Source organism: Achroia grisella, unplaced genomic scaffold (genome assembly GCF_030625045.1).
Source record: "Achroia grisella isolate CSIRO2021 unplaced genomic scaffold, CSIRO_AGI_Agris_v1 utg146, whole genome shotgun sequence".
NCBI classification, from domain to species: domain Eukaryota; kingdom Metazoa; phylum Arthropoda; class Insecta; order Lepidoptera; family Pyralidae; genus Achroia; species Achroia grisella.
In genome coordinates this window covers 1,567,738-1,592,538 of record NW_026712636.1, presented here as the reverse complement: position 1 = coordinate 1,592,538, position 24,801 = coordinate 1,567,738, and the positions used below count along the sequence as shown (strand labels likewise).

At 31.3% G+C, this 24,801-nt stretch overlaps 3 protein-coding genes across 4 annotated transcripts; 1 reads left to right on the top strand and 2 right to left on the bottom strand.

Moving 5' to 3' along the window:
• Window positions 1-7,352: 7,352 nt before the first annotated feature.
• LOC131855624 (V-type proton ATPase subunit D) lies at window positions 7,353-14,881 on the bottom strand. Of its 2 annotated transcripts, XM_059206915.1 has the most exons (7): window positions 14,748-14,881; window positions 14,542-14,659; window positions 13,755-13,902; window positions 12,635-12,850; window positions 11,574-11,704; window positions 9,333-9,454; window positions 7,353-7,451 (listed from the first exon to the last, which is right to left on the bottom strand). In XM_059206915.1, the coding sequence occupies exons 1-6, from the start codon at window positions 14,786-14,788 to the stop codon at window positions 9,368-9,370; spliced, it is 741 nt and encodes a 246-aa protein (XP_059062898.1). In that variant the 5' UTR covers window positions 14,789-14,881; the 3' UTR covers window positions 7,353-7,451; window positions 9,333-9,367. The 2 variants fall into 2 exon arrangements, with proteins under 2 accessions (XP_059062898.1, XP_059062897.1); XM_059206914.1 differs by lacking the exon at window positions 9,333-9,454 and having other exon boundaries at window positions 14,748-14,878.
• Window positions 14,882-15,243: 362 nt separating this feature from the next.
• LOC131855603 (zinc finger protein 578-like) lies at window positions 15,244-19,831 on the top strand. Its single transcript, XM_059206888.1, has 4 exons — window positions 15,244-15,564; window positions 15,638-16,050; window positions 16,519-16,997; window positions 19,268-19,831. Exons 1-4 carry the CDS (start codon window positions 15,442-15,444, stop codon window positions 19,510-19,512), a joined length of 1,260 nt encoding a protein of 419 aa, XP_059062871.1. The 5' UTR covers window positions 15,244-15,441; the 3' UTR covers window positions 19,513-19,831.
• A 1,632-nt stretch (window positions 19,832-21,463) lies between these two features.
• LOC131855635 (uncharacterized) lies at window positions 21,464-24,669 on the bottom strand. Its single transcript, XM_059206930.1, has 5 exons — window positions 24,481-24,669; window positions 23,698-23,868; window positions 22,923-23,106; window positions 22,477-22,539; window positions 21,464-21,932 (listed from the first exon to the last, which is right to left on the bottom strand). The coding sequence occupies exons 1-5, from the start codon at window positions 24,661-24,663 to the stop codon at window positions 21,694-21,696; spliced, it is 840 nt and encodes a 279-aa protein (XP_059062913.1). The 5' UTR covers window positions 24,664-24,669; the 3' UTR covers window positions 21,464-21,693.
• Between the last annotated feature and the right edge of the window lie 132 nt (window positions 24,670-24,801).

Genomic DNA, 24,801 nt, shown 5'->3' with positions numbered 1-24,801 from the left:
TGAATATTGCTGTTTTTTAATAATTAAATAAATAAAATAAATATTAATTAATGTGAAGAACTACAGCAGAAGACACGCGGCCGGACACTGCAAAGGCTATGGATTAGTTAGCAAGAGTAACTGTATGTTGTAGATATAAATTACGAATACGTTATGTCCATTAGTGTGGGCGACTATTACTGGGCGATTAGTAAAATTTGACGAGGGTTTAATAGAAAATTGAACTGTGAAATGTGTGTAGTATCTAATCTAATAATAATAACCCTGGACTATTCTATTTTTATAATGTTTTGTCTCTGTCTGTTTGTTATTGATAATGTAATGGGCGGGACTGATTATGACGGGACTTTCAGTCGTATTTTTTTTATACTACAATGAGTGCGCGTTGCCGTCTCTTAAGAAACCTTCTAGAAAAAGCTAATGTTATAAAGAATATCTTACGTAATAACTATTATATGTTAGAAAAATTATTTCTTTTAGTAAAAAAGTTAATTTCCATGCGAACAAAGTATGTCCATCTAGTTCCAAGCTAAGCAGACCTTGTGTTATAGGTACTAGACAACTGATATAAATATTTAGATATATTTTTTTGTAACTACATACGTAATATACAGTGAAACACAATAACCGATACAAATAGTCATACTCATGAATACAAATGTTTGCACCGTGCAAGAAATCGTATATTATTACAATTATAAAAAGTTTAAAGGTACTTAACATTCATACTTAACATGCGGAACATCTGAAGAAAGTTTCTTTTATGTATATCTTCTAAAAGTTTGTTTTATAAAATAACGTAAGCATTGAAACACCAGTCATTTCTTTTTTTTATTGAATTAGGTGAAATTTGCGGAAATCAATTTAATCACTTATAGATTTATATTATTTTGTTTTCTTCCGCGACCATTAGCATGTGTGAGATCACAGATATTCAGTGCGGAAACTTGATTACCGTTACGACCTTCTCTAGTTGTGATCAAATTCCGACCGTTATTGAGTCTACACCTATATGTTTTAACGTGTTTAATTCAACGAGGCATCATCAGGCGTTGAATAGAGTTCGGATATAGCTTGGAAGCATAGTGTTGACTGCTCCAACGATCAAACCGCGACATTGCGCGTTGTACTATTCCTATTACCTAAAAAATATAATATATACATAGATTATATACTCTTTAATAAGTTTTCTAGTCCACAAATAATATAAAGTCCTGTTTCCGTCCGTCTGTTTGACCGCTTACGTCTTTTAAACAATGCATTATAAAAGAGCGTTCTTAGTTCTTGTTCTTGGTTCCTAATAAGAAAAAAACATCAGAATTTACAGCCTCCTGTTTCGAAGTTGGTTCAAAAGAGGGCTTTTATAGAAACTAGGCGTGCAATTGACAAATTGAAACAAACAACTAAATGGTTCCCACTCGTCTTTTCAACAAGGGAAGGTCAGACTTACTCAAAGTAAAAAGGTCATGATAATACATTTCGTAAGATATTATACTTTTAGCTAAAGAATTGAGTTTTTATTATCGACTATTTTATTAGAATATAATAAAATTTATTTAATCATAGTGTTGTATCAAGAAAAACAGTAATTATATATAAAAAATATAAGCAATATTTTACACACATTAAAAAAACTGAGCCGATGTGGACCACAACTCAGCTCAACTCTGAAAATATAGCTTACCACGCTGATTTTCTGCTGGGCCCAAAGTACGAACGCACACAAATTACACTTTAAAAAATAAGATAAAATATAAAACAGATATTATACAAATAAAAAACAATAAAATTATGTCTGAGAAAAATTTAAAAAAGCCTATAAAATATTTAAAAAAACACAACATTTTATGTTACTGAATAGTCTTAAAATGGTTAGTTATTATTAGGGCCCAATAATAATAATGCCCCAGGACAATTCAAGCTAAACTATGCTATGGTTACTAACTGAGTAGTAGATCAAATCAAATCAAAAACTATTTATTAACGCAGGACATTTCATTTTTGCCTATTATGAACGTCCCTTTCAGTATACAGATTCAATTTAAAACAACTGGCAAGAATTCAACCGAAATTCTTTTTTAAAAAGTGATTTTGTTTACAATCGAAGATCAATGCGAATCAAACCCGCGACTATCGCAGGTAAAGCGATGGTAATGTTAATCAGAAATTACTGACTTTTGAGACGGATTCAATCCGAGTAAAATATTACTAATTTCTGACTTTATTGAACTATATAATATACAAGGTTGTAGATAAAAAAGTTGACCTGAGAATTTAGATTCAACTGTACCGTTTGAATCAGAACTTGATTAAATAAAATAAATAATTTACAGATTCTAAAATACCTACATTAATTTATAAAACAAGAACATTGTAGAGTAAATTATTTCATTCTGATATTAAATTTGGACGCCCAATCTCTTATTAGGTAAGGAGAGAAATAAATGCCATTGCTTCTTACATACAAGCCTTATTTTGTTCACATTTGTTACTCTCATGCTTATACCACTAAACTCTTGACTTTTTCATCAGATAACAGATTTCTTTTATTATTATTAATGTTCATATTAATATAGAGTATTATCCAAATTCACATTTACAAGCCGGTAACATATAATTCTTTCATAATGTATGTATAAAGGAATATATGATAAAATTCCAACACATACAAAGCCTGTTCTACATTCATCGCACAAAATACGCCCCGCGTCATAGTAAATGAAGTTGCAATAATTCACCCCCTGTTACCGGATACGGTGCTTGTTAGCGGCGAGCGGTCGGCCGACCGATCGCTCGATTCGTCGCTGCGTTGACGTTATCATCAATTCTTCAGCGGAGAATATTGTTTTGCGCAATTTAAATAAATTGATTATGAACTTCGGGAAAAATTTTATAACATAATAATTATTTAAGTCAGAACGTCGTCGAATATGGGTTTATCGATTCTGGCCGTAATAAAAAATCTTGTAACTGACTCTCTGTTGCTGGGAACGCCAGTAAGAAACCTAATACGAGATATTATGGTAGGGTAGTAGCCAGAATGAGGTGACGGTTGCCAATACCATGCGGGCCAATAGCTTGACATTCTAGTTACATAAGAAAAATCTATAAACCAATTAAACGCAAAATTGATTATCAACACTGTCTTATTAATGTCAAAATTGATTATTGACATTTTTGAATCATATCTAATAAATTTGTAAAAACCAAAAACATACATTGTGGTATAACAACAAAATTTTATTGAATATTTTGTTCATTAATGTACTTATGTGTTTACGAAACTTGATATAATGAAGTATACACGATCATACTCATCATATAGTAGCCTTGAGACATGCCAAAGTTCTAGCACCTACACTACTACAGAGAGGAACAACAAAGACTACCTCAGAATTAAAACTGGACTCAGGAAATCCATTCCCGCTGCTATCGTGCTATGGGCTTTTCACAAAATGCCCTCAAAAGATGGCTTAACATCCCGTCGGGTGATAAATTTTATAAAGAAACATTATAAAGTGGTAAATGAGCCCAGAAGAACAGGCAAATCCATAGGAAACATTCTAAGGTGTGCCGTCGAATTTGGTTTGATACAGAAACGCGGTAATAAATATTATCTCAAAAAAGAAAAACATTAATGATGTTGATATTAAAATAATACGTAGTGTCTGTACCTTTTTCCATGAGTTGATAAATAAATAATTATAATAGTATGTATTTCTTTATTAGAAATATTTATTTATTAATTTTATTTTATTTATTTGTACATTTTTAGATAGAATGATTTAACAATAATTCCTGCTCTACGCTCAAGGATTGTCGCAGGAATCGGATATCTTTTAGTACAGACACATTAACTTAATACAGGTTGCAGTTCAACTATGTACAGAACTAACCAATATTACATAGGAAAATAATTAAAAAAAGGGAAAAGTATGTGTACAGGCTGAGCATTTGAACGTGTACCTATGTATGTGTGTGAAAGAAATTATTAAATTTTAAGAATAGAAAATCATTTATTCAAACTAACTTGAAGCACTTTTGAATAGTCATGACATTTTTTTTAATCTACCGCTCATTCGGAAAGCTGTCCATCACAAGAAGAACGAGCAAGAAACTTGTGTGTTGCTCTTTTAAATAATTTTATTCTTACTTTACAATTTTAGTTTAAGTTTGTGAATACAAACTACCGATTATCAGTAATAAATTAAATAATCAAATAGAAAAAATATTGAATACACAGCAACTGGTTAAATAATTGATTAATTTAAATGCGACTATAAACAAGCTATAATAGGAAGACGGCCCATAGGATAATAGTAACTATAATAATAATAATAATAATAACCCTGGACAATTCTCGCAACGCCATCTAGTCCTAATCTGAGTTAAGCAGAGCATGTGTTATGGGTACTAGACAATTGAAATAAATATTTAGTTTTATATATTTTTTTGTAAATACGTACATAATATACATAGAAAACACCCAGACCGATACAAACAATAATATATACTTATAAATATAATTTGTTTGTACGGTGGAGGAATCGATACCACGATCATCGGAATTGAAGCGGTGTTGAACGTCTATACCACCGCAGCCGTTAATTCAATACTGACGCTTACTTATGTCAACTGCGCCACATACATTACTAACAATATATCATGTCAGTTCGACTTCCACGCGATTCTCCCTGGAAACCATCGTGGTCAATGTCTGGTAAATTCTCCACGATGGGTAAACTGACCTGACTTCGTGTTCATTCTACAATACTTCACTAGTGCCTCGCCAGTGTATACCGTTGGCGAAGGAAGGTGTACAATTGCATTATCATCTCTGAAAAAAAAACCAAAATAGTAAAAGTGATGCCCGTAATATTCTTCATACGTTTTCATTCCAAAGGCCAGTCCTTTCCGTAACACTTCTCACGTGTGGGTGTCACTTCTCCGTATGCTGTAATTTTACTGCTATATTACCCTTCAAGTAAATACTAAGAATAGAAGCAAGGAATGATGTCGAATTTATACCTAAAATATGTAGAATACACATTTATTTCAATAATGAATAGCATTTCGTACTAGGTTCGAAGGGCAGCTGACAATGGCGATTAGTCTGTATACACCTCTATTTGTTGCGTGGTTCACACCCACCTACGCATCAAAACTGTTTCGATTTCACGTACCACCTACGTAGAATGTATTATATGGGACTGATATACACATTACATTACAATCTTATTGTGTACTTATGTGAGACATTTTGTAAATATTTTGTAACAATTTTTATCGAAACTTCGAAAAGCACTCTTAGCCTAGCGTCACAATTCCGCTAAGAGCCGAATAGATCGTGCCGAGCAACGTTTGACGACATTTGATTGGAGCATTGAGTGCTACGCTCCGCTCTTTAGAAATGCGCCAATCGAATAGCATCATCAGAACCTGATAATGTGAGCACAGCTTTATTCATGTTTAAGGCAAAATATGCAGATGGTGTAAAATCTGTCTGATGTGAAATGTTTCTATCAAACATTTTTATTTTAGTCGTCACAGCATCATGTATAGCCCAGGATAAATCTCAAGGGTTATCATTCCGGAGGACTCAAATGTCATGCATGGATACCCTGTATTTTTTCTGAATTATCACACCCTACAGCTGATATGCATACATATACAAAGAAAGCTGGTTAGCAGCTGAAGTAGGACAGACAGAAGTGAAGTAATTTTATATAGTCTACCTCGGATTTTCGATAACTTTTTTCTCCAAGTTGCAACATTTGGGATAAAAAATGATTATTTATCTCTATTGATTATATCTATATATTTAGTTTTAAATATATGTCCTAGACATACATTTAAAACTAATCTAATAATTACTTATACCGTTTTAATTATTATTACATAATCACACAGGCATTTAGGTACGGCCGATGGATTGAAACTACTACGGCCTAATCTGAGGTCTGAAACGCTAGCAGTGCCTTCAGAATATGTAATATCTCTTATCTGTGCTTCATACTAAAGTCGTATCTGGAATCACCCGCTCTATAAGTCATGCGAATCGACTCGAATCGAGTGGCCTCCGCATTCGTTCGCTGCAGATTCTGCATTAAAATAGATTATATTTTTTAACTTATATATACTAGCTTTCTTAACGGTGGACAATAAGTTCCAATAAACATTACATTTCTGGTTTGTCCAGTTTAGTAGGTCGAATTTTTCAGGAGATTACTTCAATTTCAGGGCGCTGGTGACAACCCTTGTGTTACGTGATCAGTGAGCATCCGTAAAATTCACCAAAAACCCTTTACTACCGATTTAAAATACGACCGGGTCGTAACTAAACAGTCACCACACTTGTTGCCAACCCATTGCTCTGTACATTTTCAAAATTTAAATCTTGAAAAACTATACCGTATTTTGAATTGTAAATAAAACAAACTGATTCAATAATAATAATATTTTTTCTAATGTTTCACAAACTTGTATTTACATGATCCTTCACTTAAAATAATATATTGCAATATAATAAAACAACAATTCAAAGAAAAATACTCAAGTGGTGTACTTATACTGATGACGCCGAGATAGCCTCTAGCGTTGAAATGTTTTTTACTGAAGACGCTAAGCTGGACTGTAGCGTCGTTACTTTTACTTACTGATGAAGCTAAGATGACGTTTAGCGTCCTTACTTTCACTTACTGATGACGCTAAGACGGCCTGTAGCGTCATTACTTTTATTTACTGATGACGCTAAGTTAGGCTACCAGCGCCATTTTGTTTTCATTCGAAATACCTATTGATTAACACATGTATGGTGGAATGCTTACGACACTAAGCAAGCGTAAACTTGTTCACGTAAAATATCTTTATGCAATATCAATGCACTTCATAAGAAGTTTTAAATATGTTAACATGACAACAATATAGTATTTACAACGCAATGAACACTGTAATTATAATTATTTGGACAGCAAAGTTGACATACAATATTTGTATTGATAAATACAAAATAATGGTATCGACTGAATTAGACCGATATATTCTTATTTAATCATCTAGTGTAACATCTACATTTTTTTATTTATTGAAACCCTTTGCTTTTTAAGTTGCATCTACATTGAATTCTATTGCCATGCTTAGTATGTATATATATTTTTTAAATGGCAAATAAATATTTCTTTTATCTTTGTCTTTTTCTGTTAAACTATACAGCCAAAAAAGGGTTTATTTGAAATTTTATGTTTTTTTATAATCAACAATATGTATTACATTCAAATGTTTATCTTTTACACGTAACATATTACGCGCGAATTATATATAAGGTTACAACGCGGTTATGTTCCACTTGACTATTATTATGGAATTTAGAAGAGAACATCGTCCTCTTGTTCATCAAGAAGATTCGATTGATCACGAACATCCTCTCCGGCTGCCAACAGTGCCGCTTTTCTCTGTAAAGGAACGTACATATAAGATACGATTACATGTTGTGTGAAAGATTCTGAACAGTGTAAAAGCTCACATGTACATTTACCCATGACAGAACATCCCCAAAGACTTAGTACAAGTCAGCGATATCGCTAGTGAACAAACAATGCTCAGAACAATATTGTTTTGGCAATAATTCCAAATACAATATAATATAAGGTGCTGCCAAATTATCCGCATTCTTGCTTTAAGTGTTACTTATATATATTACGACAATAAAATAATTTTATATCTTAATAAGACATGCATTTCTTAAAAAAATGGCATTGAATTTTAATTTTAAGTATATTTCATACCGAATTTTTTTCACTACATGTAAATAAGCCTTTATGTAAGTACTAAGTTTATTGTTACCTTGTACCAACCATAATATTAAATGACCGAAGTGTCAATTTACACAAAAAGGGATGTTTTAGGTATATCTTAACGATATTTATAATATTTCTCTTATATTGCTGTGTGATAATAATTTATGACATTTGGGAGATACAAAATTCAAATACATTCAATTTTAATTATATCCTCGTAATATATACAGGTAATACTATGTCCTATGGATGGCAATTCAGATAAGTTGGTAACACACTATTATGAATGACATACCCTATAGAAAATATTCTATAGTTTATGTCAATTCCATACAATTTGAATTCTATCAGCGACTAAAGATGGGAGCAGAAGTGATTATGCGATCAAGTGCAGTTTGTATTTTTATTCCAAACATTTCATACCACAACTTCTAAGACCATAATACAGTTCAAATTTATAATCCGTCTCAGTAATTGACCGTTTTTTATGACATTTTCCATGTGATGATGGAGTAGGAATACTAATACCACTACTTTTTAAAATTAGGTGTCTTTTGTGGTTGATGGATTGGAGCTCCTGTCTGACAAATGATGTGACAGGAGAAACACTAGTGGGCATTGAATGCGTGAACATGAATTAATCAACAGGGCTACTCTGCACAAGGTGGACCGACGATCTGATCAAGAACGCTGGAAAGCGTTGGATGCAAACAGCGCCAGAGGATGCCTTTGTTTAGTAGCGGACATCTTCCGGGCTGAAATGACGATGATGATGATGATGATGATGACGATGATGATGCTACTTGAAACCAATCACAATATCGGTTTTCATCCTACTCAGTCGCATTGTTCTTTTAAAATGCACAGTGCAAAATACCACTCATCGGTCGTCATTCCAGAGGATTAAGATGAAGTTATGGATATGATTTAACAATTCATGGCATTCCCCTGTTAATATTAATTATTGATTTCATATAGAACAAAATTGTAACAAGACACTAAAGCTAAATTAAATCGTTAAAAACGAGCCATTTTCTTAATTGCCATAAACAACTGTCAGTTATAGATATTGCAAATATGAACTGTTTTAGGATCCTCTTATCGTCACTAAAGTAGCCATTTTAATCCCTTATTTTTAAATGAGATCAATGAAACAAGATTTACGAGTGTAAATTTTATTGTAAGTCGCTGTAAAAAAAATTTCATCTCAGTTTAGTTAAGTCAATCCTAAGTAGTACTAAACTTAACAAATCGAGATGAAATTTAGCACACATTGTTGTTTTTGCAACGGAAATGTTATATAAAGATTCCGATCACGAGGACGAAATTATAAAAACACAGTAAATTTATAAAAAAACACCATAATAATGATATGCGAAAGCCACCTAAGACCAAAACCAATTAGTATTGTCAATATGATTGTTCAGAATCTACAAGTGCAAGTTACGAAGTATGAACATCACAAACGAAACGAAACCACCACCGTAGCCCCACATAAGGCCAGCTGATCACGACGGTCCAACCTAGAATACATACATCTACTGTACGGAGTGTATCGTGCATGCAAGAACTTAGAAGAGAAGATCCTCATCCCCTTCGTCTAGAAGGTTAGCGATGCCGCGGACTTCTTTGCCAGCCGCTAGAAGTTCGGCTTTTTTCTGTAATAATAACAAAACCGGTCAAGCGCGATTGCCTCGCACGTTGAAAGGTTCCGTTAATATAAATGTAGTGCGAGTTATACCTACCGATGCAGTCTACCAACTAAGTGTAAAAGCGAATTACCTCTCTCACTCAGCAACTTTCTGGTATAGGCTATCTCTGTGGTAAAAAATTTGACACTCACAATAAGACGGGTGCAAAACAAGTTTTGTGCAGACATATCCATGTATGTGTTACTAGTATTATTATATCTGTAACTATTTCAATAAATAATTTATTCAGTTTATAACAGGAATGAATGTCTCTTTATAAATTATTGATTTTTTTTCACAACCCTAACTTGTAGGCCCTTGCTTTCTTGGTCATTTGTTTTTTCTTTAGACCACTTTGATCAAAAAGTAGAATGAAAAGAGAAAAATATTACGAATTATATATCATTTTTTTTTAACGGCAACCAACTAAACGAATTGTTAGATTTTAAAGAAGTAATAACTTCATTTAAACACAATTGACACAACACACTTGCACACACGGGCGGAATTATGAACTGTACAAATAATTATAAATTTAATGTAGGAAATCTCCGCATTATCTGTGGGAATGCCCGTGTTATAAGGAGCAGTGAAATCACATACTATGAAAATGCGTTATAAGAGTACCGTGTTATTGTAGGATTTCTGAATTTGTTTATTAAATTATAGCACTTATTATAAGATAATATATTAAATACAGAATCTGACGTATAGAATATTTACAATCTAATAGAACTGTAATAAAAAGGACGAAAATCTCTTAAACAATGAAAGTTAGGCAACAAAATCAATCAGTCGAAGTTAGCTAGGCCACATAAGTGACTACAAGTACACTTGTTCCAGTGATAGGAATAAACGAGTCATTAAAAAAATTGGACAGAATAAATAAAGACTAATAGCTATAGCCAGTCACGTCAAAGATACGGCCCGCAGGCCGCATCCAATCCCCGAGCTGTATTAATAACACCCGCGATCGATATATGTTATAATAAACCAGTTTTTTTATTTTATTTTAATCTGCCCCGCCTACACATTCCAAATTTAATATGGCCTTTTGCACTATTGAGATACTTTTAGAAAACATCCATTTAAACATATACAATATATTATAAATTTGACAATGATTATACGTGTTTCTTGTATTAAAACAATGTAATTACCGCAATATAATGAAAAATATATGCAACTTCTCTACAAGTAATTGAGCTTTCTTAAAAGATATTTTTAATAAAATCTTTAGTTTAGTGTTTTACCAAAGATGTTATTATATATTCGGTAGTCTTAGTTGGTATCACAATACATACAAATTAGTGGAATGTTAGTTCAAACCAACATTGTTATACCTTCACACTTGACAGTCAAGCTTAGTAACTAAATGGTAATATTACTATTAAATGAGGTTAATTAAGCATATTAAACACAAAAATTTGGTAGAAGATACTCATATATTCTTTACTTATATCTGGTAGTAAACATAAAAAATCATATTAAAAAAAAGAAAATACAAATCACACAGCGCCATCTAGTCGTATGAGTACTAAACCATTGATTGAAATAGTTAAATACATTTTTATTGTAAATACATACATAATATACACACACCCAGACTAATACAAACAATCATGCATATAAATACAAATATTTGTATTGTGCGAGGAATCGAAGCCACGACCATCCGATGAAAGGTGGTATGCTAAACCACTCATGCCATCAATAATATGCATAAAAATAAATAAATATGTGTATCTGTAATTTCATTGGCATTACTATGTGTATATCAATTTGAAGTATTATAAGGATTATTTTGGCAATTATTAGTGTAATATGTATAAAACAAATTAAATACAAATGATATTAAGAATATGCAAAATCCCAACACACTTTAAAACAATATATTTTCTGTGTTGTATAATACAAGCTCTGCCTAGTTTGAGAGTAGATGGTGCTGTACGAAATGCCTAGGTTGGTATTATTATTAAACTATTAACAAATATTCATATTATAAACAAAATAAAATTCTATTTACCACCAGTTAAAAGCATAGAATATACAAGAGACTTCCTAATGTGAATATTGCATCACTTACCGCCTCAGCTTTATCTTTGATGATTTTCTTCTTGTCCTGGATCTTTTTCAGCCGGTAGAACTCCTCACGTTCCAGTTCGTCCAGCTCGGAGATAATGTAGGCCAATGTACGTTCCAATCGTGGAATGATTACTGTAAAAATGTTTCATGTGTATTTGATATAGCAACAATCCTTATATTGTATTGGAGTGAATACTCCAATACAATATAAGGATTGTTGCTATCGGAGAGGTTGAAGAGTAATCGTCTATCGTGGTATGGGTATGTAATGCGTAGGAATGAATATATTTTAAGGAAGGTGTTATATATGAATGTGGATGGTTATACGGGTAGAGAAAGGCCGAAAAAGAAATGGATGGACTGTATGAAAGATGATATGGTAAGATAGGGAGTAAATATCGAGATGACTGCGAACAAGGATGAATGGAAGAGAAAAACATATTACGCCGACCAAAATTAAATGAGATAAGGAGAGAAGCAGATGATGATGACGATGATGACTCATATTGGAGATTTAATATACTAGAAGGTTCGAAGAGAGAACTAACTTTTTCGAAACCAGCGTGCATGCTGAAGACGAGTTATGAATGAAGCAAAAATTGTCAAGAAAAATGGCCAAAGCATTTGATTGACTGTTTACCCGGTAAAGTGTGAAAACATATAGGTTTAAAATTATTGTTTTGTTATAAAGCACCATTAATTTTTTTTTTTATAACTGGTCATAGTACTACTCAAAATCAGATGTGTTTGTGGCAAGAAACAATATTCTCACAATATCATTGGTGAAATTTACTGACTTATAGTGTTCGGCCATGACATATGGTATATGGGTTATGAGTATTCTGCTAAACTGGTCACTCTAATTAACAGTTACATAAATAAATAAAAAAATCTTTAATTTAACTGCCTTTTCTCACCCTTTAACCAAAACACATCTCTTACAAAACAAGCTGAAAGACAGAAATATCCATGCAGAAAACTTTTTACAGAGTATTCCTGTTTTCTATATTTTCATATTTTTTATGAAAATATAGAAAACAGGAATCAATTTACATTCCTTACCATGTTCAATAGCATTGACACGTCTGTTAGTGATCTTGATGACCTCATCAAGAGTAATGAAAGATGTCTGCAGTGATGCAAGCTCGACCAGCAGCTTAACAGCAGTTTGGAAGTTCTTCTTCAGCTTGGCCAACTGCTGACCACCTCGAGCAAGCCCCGCCAGTTCATATGTATCAGAGCCATCTTGGTAAGACTCAAAGATCGGAAGTGTGACACCTGAAGTTGGCATAAAAATAGAATTGTACATATCTCACATGGGTTAATTGTATATTAGTGGGGGGCGAGACAATAGCTGTATTCACGCACGAATCAAAATTCACTTGAAAGAATGTAACCTTTAATGTGTCCTTGGAAAATAAAATCAGTAGAAAAAAATTAAAATGAAGTGATATAACATTGAACCAAGGTGCAAGAGTGAACACAAAAAAGAGTTAAATGCGATCGCTCAAGATTGCACGCGCTCATAATCGCGCGTGAAAAGCGTAAAATATAAAGCAGCTAATTTCACAAATGTACCACACTCACATTGAAGAAGACTTGGATGAAGTTAAAACATTTGTCGACAAATACAAAAATATAGCAAGTACATGTTATAATAAACTAAACATAACTTTACTTATTAGTATCAACTACATATTATGTTCCATATAAAATTATATTATATGTATTCAATAAGTAGTAATAATAAGTGATACTGAAAATAATGTGTATTTAGTATATAAATACATATTATTTTCAATATCACTTCAAATGTGGCAATGTATGTAATACAATTTAAAAAAATATTCCAAAGCTCAAGATGTTTTAAATTTATGCTACTTTATATATTTATATTCATATATTAAAGTAGGATAAATTTGAAACATCTTTTTCTATTTTGGCTTTTATAATAGTTATTACTATTTAAGTGATTGTGAACATACAAGCACAGAACATATAACATGGTTACTTAAGCTATTTGTTTTATTTATTGAACATTATTTAAGTAATAACAAATATTTATCATTGAAAAACATTATAGAAAGAGACTAAAAATATCAATATATCTGATTATAGCCATAAGGCTGATGGCAGATAGAAAGAGAAAAAAAGAAAGAAAGAGACTAAATATTATCCATACCAGCAACATTGTCTTTTTTGGAGCGAATCTTGATTTGAGCCTTAGTGACATTCTGCAGCACCACTTGATTGAAGTCCCCTGTTGTAAACTTTGCCTCTGCCAGTGAGAATGCAGCTTCTTTCATAACTTCACCCATAAGGGTTTTTGTCTGTAATAATATATTAACATGGTATAAAATGAAGTCACATCCACTATCTGTTAGATTAGATCTTTTTTTAAACTAAACAACAGATTTTAAAGCTATTTTTTGCAATAGATGCTTTAAAAGGATTATACATGAAATACATGTATGCCTATCCAATGCCAGAGTGAGTAGCTAGTATTGAATATATCCCAAATATTTATTAACTGTTTTGAGACGGAACAAAAGTCTCCACTGTGGGTAGTTATGCTTCAGATTTGTTTATTTCTATTCTAGAGAACCTTTAACAACATTTTCTATATATGTAAAAGCTCTGTTCTAATGATTTGATATAATATGGTAAATGTATTCCAGTTCAAAGGATAAATCATGGCAGTGAAATTACTAGATGTGTAGTAACGAAACATTCAGTTCTCAGGACATATAGACATAATAAGAACCTCAAGTCTCACACCGTATTCTGGTGCTGGTCATATCTTCAGGTTCAGAATCTTCTGGTCAGATTTTACAAGCCTTACACATAAAAAATAGTAGTGACTGATTTGTATATATACAAATCTATGGTGTTGCATAATTTATATGAAAACAAGGATGAACAAACGAAAATTGTCGCTTCAGAATAGCTTAAATTAAATATTTTCTCACCTCAATAATTTTGCTCAGTATCATACGAAATCTGACTTGTAAAGCATCAGCTTTCTTCTTTAGTAGACCATGACCTTTCACTGCTCCAGCCAGACGGCCCTTTATCAACATTTGAGCACTAAAATCAGGAATAAATTACAAATGTTACGAACAAAAATTAGGTACAAAGGGGTCAATTATTAACTATATGTATGTTTTATCCTTACCCCCGTGAAGGGAAAATCGCTAGCTTATCTTTTCCAGACATTTTAATATGGGATTTATTAAATTTATCCCTACAGGATTTCTTCTAAAATCTGCCAATCCCAATCACCTGATGACAGAAGTAGGTGATAAAAATATTGTCTATGATTAGTCTTGTGATTCGCTCAATAAAAAAAATACCTGTCAAAATGTAACCATTGGTTTTCTTAAGTCAACTTTTCATTGAAATATAGTCTGTTGATATTTATTTTTACTGTATATTTTTTTATTTAAGTAAAAAAACTGAAGTATATCCGCTTATCCTTCAGTTTTGTTTTATTTTTAATCATTTTCTTAAAAAAATCTATGTGATAGATTTTACTCAAATAATGTGCTCTTCCAGTTACGTGTAATAAATGCAGAATTGACACTTGACTGAGGAAAACTGAAATAAAAACAACAATCATAGACTGACAACCAAAATATTTTGAAATACTTCAATTACCTCAATTTGTGCTTTAAAAATAAATATAAATAATGTAATTTAAAATAATTTACACATTAACATAAACTATTTGCGTGTATTTAATCAAACTGGCCATAGTTTGAGGATGAATATATTTGTTATATGTTTACTTTGTTATGACACTATATAGTTTAATTTAAAAAAAATAGTTACGTTTAGTTACATATTTTTATATTGGAATAGCATTAAACATGAATACTGCGTTGTCGACATTGTGCAGAATTTGTCTTGAAGATGGTGCTACGCTACCACTTTTCGAAAATAATGAAAACGACGATATATATTCGAAACTTATTCAATGTGTGAATGAAAAGGTAACACTAATTCATCTTAATTACGCGTCGAACTATTACAAAAAAAGGCTTCAATCAATTTTGTTTTTCTCAGATTGAAGATGTGGAAGGATTTCCGCGTTCCATATGTAACAATTGCACTACCACGGTAGATACTGTTTACCATTTTATAAACAAATACAAAGAATCTTCAAAGATATTACAAAATGGTTTACTGTTCATAAAAAATGAAAGTATAGATCATAGCAATGATTACATTACCTTTGGAAATTCAGACACAGAAGACTTTAAAGTTAAATCAGAAGTAGTCATTAACTATGAAAATGATAGCAATATTGATGTAATAGATGATTTATTAACAAAATCATTAAAACCAAAAATAAAAACAAAGAGAAAAAAAGAGAATATTAAAAAAAGATGTAATAAAAGGGTGCCCATTAATAAAACAAATAAAATAGCATCTTCAATTTTAGAGGGCGAGTTTACTTGGAATGGAGAAAGCTGGTGGTAATATGTAGTTTATAGTCTTTGAAATATGTAGTAATATAGAGTCTTGCACATCTTTTTTATTCTAAATTTGTATTAAGTCTCTTTGCACTAAATATTTTTGACTTCCTATTTCTACATAAAGGTTAGCTGGTAGAGAATGCCCTAAAGCCCTTGTATGTTTCTTTGTAAAATAGAGAATTAAGAAATAAAACATTTTTACATTGACTCACCAATCTTTCAACAATCTGCATAGTCTAAAGACAGGCCTCACTTGACAATTGTTGTATTTTCCATACACAATATAAACATTTGCATACATGTGTTTGTGTTAGTGTAGGTGTTTTTTAAGATTACACATTTTACATATTTTACTTGAGTATATTCATTTGTAATTAATACCCAGAAAAAAGATTGCTTACTTTGTAATAAATTGACAGTTTGTGATATGTCCAAGCATAATTATCTAATAGTAATTTTTTTTTTTAGTTTAAAATCAAATGAACCTGTGACATTAAAACATAAAGCCAAGAAAAAAGAAAAAGAGAAAATTGAATTGAAAGCTAAGAATAGAAACAGAATAGAATTAAATATACCCAAAGTGGCTGTAAAAAAGTCGCCCAAGTTATGTGACCTGTGTGGGCAAATCTTTAAAACACAAGACAAATTGACAATACATAAAAGGAACAAACATTTTAACAATCCAGTTAAATGTCCAAAATGTCCACGTATCTGCGTATCAGATTATTACCTCAAGAGGCATATAAAACGGAGACACAACACGGAGAAAAACTTCATTTGTTCATCCTGCGGTCATAGGTTTGCTTTCAAAGGTGAATTGAGCACACACTACAGAAATGTTCACAATAAACATTTGGTACCAAAAAAGGTATATAAATGCTCAATTTGTGATAAAACATATAAATGCCAAAAATCTGTGATAGTCCATGAGAGATCTGTGCATACAGGTAAGTTAGATAACTTAACTTCATTTATAGACATATTTTCATATAGATATCATTTGTGTAGTCTGAAATATTAAGAGAGGCAGAAAGTGAAGTACCCACAATCCTACCATCGGAAATAGCTAAGGCAATAAGAAGCCTACCTCCAGAAAAAGCACCTGGACCCGATGACATTCCAAATGAGGTAATAAAGGCAGCCATGAAGGAAATAATACCTTTACTTATGTTGATCTTTAATGACATACTAAAAACAAAAATGATACCATCTCAGTGGAGCGAATCTCACATAATCCTTATACACAAGAAAGGGACAAAGGATGACATAGAAAACTATAGGCCTATAAGTTTGATGTCGAATCTGTACAAAGTATTTGCAAAGATAATCTTAGACAGAATATCAAAACAGCTTGATGAAAACCAGCCTATAGAACAGGCAGGTTTTCGTAAGAATTTCTCTACTATCGACCACATCTACACTATAAAACAGCTAATAGAAAAATACAACGAATATAACAAACCTCTGTATATCGCTTTTATTGATTACAGAAAGGCATTTGATAGTCTGAAACATAGCTATATATGGAAAGCTCTACAACAACAAGGCATACACTACTCTTATATACAAATAATACTAAATATATATTCAGAAAGCAAAGCCAAAATAAAATTAGAAACCTTGGGTGGTTCATTCCCAATAAATAAAGGAGTACGACAGGGAGACCCATTATCTCCCAAACTATTTTCAGCTGTGTTGGAAAGCATTTGCCGTAAACTGAACTGGGAAGGCTTTGGACTCAATATAAATGGATCCTATTTGACTCACCTACGTTTTGCAGACGACATTGTACTCTTCGAAGAAAGTCCTATACACCTTGAAACTATGATTCAAAGTCTGTCAAACGAAAGCAAAACAGTGGGTCTGTCAATGAATACTGCAAAAACCAAGATCCTGACCAACTCAATGGAGATTGACGTTGGTTTGGACGGTGGGTGCTTGGAGTATGTGGAAGAGTATGTTTACCTGGGACAAGTGGTGTCTTTTAGAGATCAGACAGATAAAGAAATAAACAAAAGAATAGCCAGTGGATGGAAGAGATACTGGTCTCTGAGAGAGATAATGAAAAACAAGAACATACAACTGTCAACAAAAAGAAAGACATTTAATACTTGCATTCTGCCGTGTCTGACATACGGATGCGAAACATGGGCCTTAAACAAAGAACAGCGGGAGAAATTGCAAAGATGTCAAAGAGCCATGGAGAGAAGTATGTTAGGGATAAACAGAAGAGACAGACACAGATGTGAGGATATAAGAGCAAAAACTAACTTGACAGACATTCTTGTGCAGATAGACCAACAAAAATGGAGATGGACTGGGCACATGATTCGAAGCAAACCTGAAAAATGGAGTACTTATGTAACTGAATGGTATCCAAGGGAAACAAAAAGAAAAAGAGGTAGACCACAGAGACGCTGGGAGGATGAAATCAAGCTGACAGCAGGCCCCTACTGGAGAAGAGCAGCCCAAAATAGAGTACACTGGAAGGAATTAGAGGAGGCCTTTGCCATAAGGCACTCTGTACTGCGGGATATAATATAGAAAATGGAACTAATAATTAAACATTAGAAAAAAAAAAAAAAATTAAACTACTCAACAAAAAATAATAGTAAAAAATACATATAATAATAATAAATTTATAGTATAATATAGTAATATGAATGAACAGAAATATAAAAAAAAAAAAAAAAATGTATGTACAGAAATAAAGGCTTCTTTATCTTTATCTTATCTTAAATTAAATTTCAATTTAAAAACAAATATGCACTCAGTAAAGTCAGTAACTAAGTTGTATTCATCAGGCAAGGCTTAACTGTTAGCTGCTACATATTGAATGCATTCTACACATATCCTTAATCCAATTTTCATTCTGCTGATGGCTAAATATTGTCATAGCAATTTTAAAAAACACAAAGTTTTAACTATTAATATTGAAGATAATAAAACTTTGTGTTTTGATATTAAAATTTAAATATGATGTCATGTAACAAACTCTAAAACCCCTTCCTAGGATGGTGGTAGGGATGAAATAAATATAGATTTCATTATCTAGGATGATTTCGTGATTTTATTTGTACCTACACCAACTTTGAGACACATAGTCCTTTCTTATACGATGTTGACCTCCTGCCCCCCCCCCCCCCCATTCTACCCCTAACGTAATTTACTCATACATTCCACTATTAATAATTAATAAAAAATATTATACTTCTAGGTCTGAGGCCAGCAGTATGTAATGTTTGCAATTCTAGTTTCTACCATGAAGACTATCTAAAGGAGCACATGCGTCTTCATACTGGGGAGACTCCCTTTAAATGTCCCATATGTGGTCGAGGATATGCCCAAAGAGGCAACATGAAGAGCCATCTGCGAATACACAGGGTATCAGAAATAGATCCGGCTGTGCTAAATAAAATGAAACCAAATTATATTAAATTGCTCAAAGATTTTCGTTTATAATAAATACCTATTTTACTTACATGTTACATCCTCGGAGCAACTAAAAACTCAAGAGAGCTCAATAATATTAATAAAAGTGAAGTCATCTATACTTATAGGATTATAGGAGTTACTCTAGGGATCAACTGAACTGATGTTGAAAATTCTTTTATTGTTGGATAGTCTATTTATCAAGGATGACTATAAGCTATATAAAATCATGTTATGACCAATAAGGATAGCTGCAATGTAAAATGTAGCAAAAACGGAGGAAATGTGAAGCAGACGAAGTTGGGTGGATCAGCTAGTTGTATGCTATAGCTGTAAGTAGGTTCTTAAAGAATTTGCTAAGTGGTGGTACCAACCACCACTTAGCAGAATAATATTAAATAAATCTGTAACTTCTTTTAATGGGGAAAAATGAAACAAGGTATTATCTTTTCTAGGAATTTTATTTTAATTATCCAGTTGATGAAGAAAATGTGAGTGAACAATAACAATATTTGTTTTGGACAGGGTTTTACAGCTTCACTTTTATAGCACTGTTTCCTCTTGAATATTAGTTACTCTAAGTTTGTAACATAAGATTCATTATAAAACTTACTATTTAAATATTATTGTCTATTATGTGTAATTTTAAAATTACAAAAGTCTGATATGTTTATAATCTGTAAAATCTGTTTTACTGTAAACTTAATAATTTTATTTTCAAGGGTATAAAATAATATGTTCACGACTAATTTTGCATAAAGATAGATTGTATGCCGGAAAGGATATACGTTATCTTTTATCTTAAACAATAATCTGAGCGTGTGAAACAGGCAATGAAAATTGTGCAGAATAAGTTGCGGGTAATAGATTGTCCTTTATATTTTTGGAATGTAATTCTTTACAGCTCGAATTGACCCATCAACAGAAAAATTGGTTTTTGGTTATTGGTTAAAACAAAAAAAAGTAAAAGCTGTTATGTTTGATGTGATAGGTTTTTAATAGTAATTTTGTGATATATATGTACAAACATTGTGCAATAAGACATACATTTATTACACTTTTAGGAATTTATACTACAAATATGTAGTAAAGATTATATGTAGAAAAGATTTAAATTGTATTAATTCATATAATTTGTTGAACTGTTTGAAACAGATTTGATTTCTAGTATTTACTTGATAATGCATGTCATATACATATGTCTAATGAAGACTATTTTCTCATTTTTAAAAATTAAGATTTAGGCCAGATACTTACTTACTACTCTGGATATTTTAATATTTGTAATTTTTATGAGATTTTCTACTAAATATTACATTGATTGCATGTAGGTAACACTAAACCAATAGTAATCTATGGAATAATGATGCAGTCTTAATTATTTTTAACTTTCATGTTTAATATACATTATTTATATTATTAACAGCGTCTTAAGTATTAGTATGAGAATTATGTAAACAGTGCAGTGCAACAACCAATTTGTATTTGTAGTGAAATGTTTATTATTAAATAATAGCATTGTTTACTAGTAGCATTAAGAAAGATATGTTTTAAATAATTAGTTATTGTTTTTGAATATAAAGATGTTGATTTTGGTTGAGATTTAAAAGACAAATAAATATTTTTTTATTAATGTATCAAATTGTATGATTTAAATTTCAACAGTTAAGAAATACTTATTATATATATTTAACTACTTATTAACATCTTGTATAGCATTTGAACATAGAGATCCAATTATATATAACAATTAATCAATAAAATCGTCACTAAATTAAGTTAGGAAATCTTATATTCCCATTTTTGGTGCGCTCAACAAATCTGAAAAAAGAGAAAAAACTTTATTTAAGCGTATACACTTTATTAGGAAGTAAATATTATAAAAAATCTTTTTTGAAAAATGAAAAATTATCTGGCTCTATAGATTCATTCAAATTTACTTCAAAAAAAAGACTGTATAGATAAGTACAACAATCCTCAGTAGCCTAGCGGTATGGTACGCCGCCTTATTTCTGTTGGTCGCAGGTTTCGATTCCTGACATGATATAAACATTTATATAAATGAGTATGATTGTTTGTATTGGTCTATATAAAAAATATCATATTTTTTTAAGAAGTTTGACTATTATAAAGAGATGTGTAGCTCTGCAACCTGCATAAATTTATTATGCTAACGGGCATAACTAATATAACAAAAAACAGCAAAAATGCTCACTCTTTCAATGACGTTGAGATTTCTCTAAAGCATTTCAACTTCTCTTCCTCTATATTGGTCAAATAGTTGATTTTGTTCATTTCTATTTCTTTCAATCTCAATTCTTCTCCTTTTAATTTCAGTTCTATAGCTCTTAGCCTTAATTCTTCACTCTTATGCTGTGCTCTCTGTTTCTGGAGTATTAATTCAGTCTTTATTTTGTACTCATGGAACTTTTTCTTTTTATATGTCTTCCCTGAATAGAATAATTACATGTTTTACAAATTATTAGAATTAACAATTAAAATAAACATATATTACATACATATATAAAAAACTGTGATAAATAAGATAATTAATAATAGTATGGCAAATAAGCTATGTATACATTGTAAAGCCTGTAGTACTAATCATGCATTAAGTATTAGAGAAACATTCGGGTTCTCCATTTTGACTCCCACTCAAAGTCATCAAAACTCGAATCAAACAAATCTTTGTGTATGCCTGTCATTTTCATCTGGAATTCCAATTGCCGTATTTCGCCATTCCCGATAATTTATCCATGGTTAACGATGAAGAACTTATTTTGAAGAGGATTAGCATGTATGAATACCGCTCTGCTACCATATTAGAGAAACAAACTTGTCAGTGTAAAGATATAAATTTTATTTTCTCATAAACAACCGTTACTGAGTAGTAATCATTGTTCGTGTTCTGTATATTGAAATTACAAACGGTAATATTAAATTCACTACATTATTGCCACACCGTTTGTCGAATATTAACATATGCATACAAACCTTTCCACTTCACTTTCTTTTCAATGTCTGAAGATTCTTCATGTATTTTAGAATTGATACCATCTGAAAATATATAGTTCTCTTTTAAAAAAACTACTTTAATATCTTATTGCTCTATCAATCTAAATAATTGTGATCTTTCAATCACAATTAATAAAATAAAATATTTTACCTCTCCCTCAAATTTCAATTATTTTAAATGGTACTATAGAGATACAGTGACAAAATTTTCTAAAAAATCAGACTACAAATATTTTAAAAATAAATGTTACTGATATGCAAGTATACTGTTTCAAATAAAATAGTATTTTTAAATATATTTATAAATGCAGGAGTTATGATGAACATTAAAAAAATACAGGCTCATTTACAATTTCCTCCTCTTTTTGGAGTTGGTTAAAAATGAAGGATAATAAATAAGATAACAATCTTGGAAAGTCACTTACCATCAGACATATCATCTACAACACAAAATTTACTATCAGCAGCAGGATCAAAACATTCTGGTGCACTGTCATCCTCATCAGATGACATTCTATCTTTATTTGGTTGTGAACCATTATATTCCTCCACCAAATACGCAGCAGATACATCATCAGAAATTTCTGATAATTCAACTTTGTTTGCTCCCTAAAATGTATTTAATTAAATTAATTATTTTATTAAATGAATGAGCCGAACTTGGTACATTTGTTTAAAGAGCAACAGGCAAGTTTCTTCTTTTTGCGTTAAGATAGTAGAATAAAAAAATACAATTAAAAAGTACTTAAAATATGTTTATTTGGATAAAGATTTGTATTTCTAGTTATCAACAAACATATCACAGAGCACCATCTAGTAAGCAAAAATTAAACAGAACTATATTGGGTGGACAGATATACAACTGATATCTATACATAAAAGGAGGTAATTTAATTATGTATGAGTTGGTGTTAGTTCTGTAAAGATTTTAGTCTGTTTTCACACCAAGTTTTTTAGGGGAGGAATGGTTCATCATTAATTAATGTTGTAAGAAAAGTAAAATGTTAAAATGAGTGTGAGCAACATTTTATTTTTAACTCTCCATATCAGTCATTTTACTATACTGATTGAAGGTAAGATTAGATCTTAGTACAAACCTTTTTTTATACTATGATGGTGGCAAACAAGCTTATGTTTCATTTGATGGTAACTCTACAACTGCAAAGCCTGAAACACCAGGAGTGACCCTATTTATCTTACCATTTCCAGTTTCATTGCATCTGCTTTATCTTCAATTGGGTAGTCAATCATTTTTAATAGTCTCAATTCAAGATCAGTTAGTGTTGGTGAGGGGTGAGCAAAACTGTAGCTTTTCCGTCTAAGCAGTATATTGGCTTTCTTCTTAGTTTTATTTTTCCAGTCTGCCCACATCTGAAAATTGCACCATATGCAGAATGAAGTAAAATTAATGGGAGAAAATATATATTTGTAAGAAGTATTTTAAATTTAAATGCTTATGTTGAAGGGTAAGATATGGAAGGAAAATTACAGGGTATAAACAAAAATTACAGTTTTAGTCCTCATGAGAAATCATGAGGAGTTTTTTAATAGGTGACAATAAAATATTGGTAGCACAGGCAGGAACTACCAGTATACCTTTTCATTCTTGTGCCACTCATTGTAACACATTCAGTATGGATGGTTTCCCATAATATTACATTACATCCTAGATGTCCTAGAGAATCAGAATGTTGGTTCATAGTTGTTCTTTAAAAATTTAAAAGATAGCTAGTACAGGTTAAAAAAATATATATTGTTTTGTTGTGTATAATTTAGTACCCAAATGTGATTTTTAAAATATCTGTAATATATACAAAAATAGCAATCTAAGTGTATATAATGACGAAGAATTCAATGGGAATCGGTACCCTCTGCCTATCTATCTACACAGCTACCTAGCTATCATCAAAATATGTTACGCATCTTAATAAATATAATTTAAAATAAATAAATTATGTAAAATTAATTAGAAGATTCATATACCTTACACCATTTCCATGTGTTTTTATAAACTCCACCATCAACGGCGTTAAGCTGTGATGCGATGCGCTTCCAAAAATTAAGTTTGTTTGTATTAGTGTATGACACCTTCCCACGTACCAACACGCCGTCTTCGCTAAGTAAATCCAATAGTATTTTCATTTGTGGTGCACTTACTCTACTCATTTCGGTTGAGTAATATCAACTATAAAAGAATTATTCAAAAATAAATTTATACAATAAAATATTTTAAAATTATATTAAATTGTTTGTTCCATGCAATATTACTTACTAATCGCTTCGATAAAGTTTTGAAAGCTATAC

Coding starts and splice junctions, on each gene's coding strand:
- LOC131855624 (XM_059206915.1), bottom strand. CDS start 14,788: ATGTCTGGAAAAGATAAGCTAGCGATTTTCCCTTCACGGGG. Junction 13,903..14,541: donor TACTGAGCAAAATTATTGAG/GTGAGAAAATAT, acceptor ATATTATTACAG/ACAAAAACCCTTATGGGTGA. Junction 12,851..13,754: donor CAAAAAAGACAATGTTGCTG/GTATGGATAATA, acceptor TGCCAACTTCAG/GTGTCACACTTCCGATCTTT.
- LOC131855603 (XM_059206888.1), top strand. CDS start 15,442: ATGAATACTGCGTTGTCGACATTGTGCAGAATTTGTCTTGAAGATGGT. Junction 15,565..15,637: donor TTCAATGTGTGAATGAAAAG/GTAACACTAATT, acceptor TGTTTTTCTCAG/ATTGAAGATGTGGAAGGATT. Junction 16,998..19,267: donor TGAGAGATCTGTGCATACAG/GTAAGTTAGATA, acceptor TTATACTTCTAG/GTCTGAGGCCAGCAGTATGT.
- LOC131855635 (XM_059206930.1), bottom strand. CDS start 24,663: ATGAGTAGAGTAAGTGCACCACAAATGAAAATACTATTGGATTTACTT. Junction 23,107..23,697: donor ATGCAATGAAACTGGAAATG/GTAAGATAAATA, acceptor AATACATTTTAG/GGAGCAAACAAAGTTGAATT. Junction 22,540..22,922: donor TGTAGATGATATGTCTGATG/GTAAGTGACTTT, acceptor ATATATTTTCAG/ATGGTATCAATTCTAAAATA.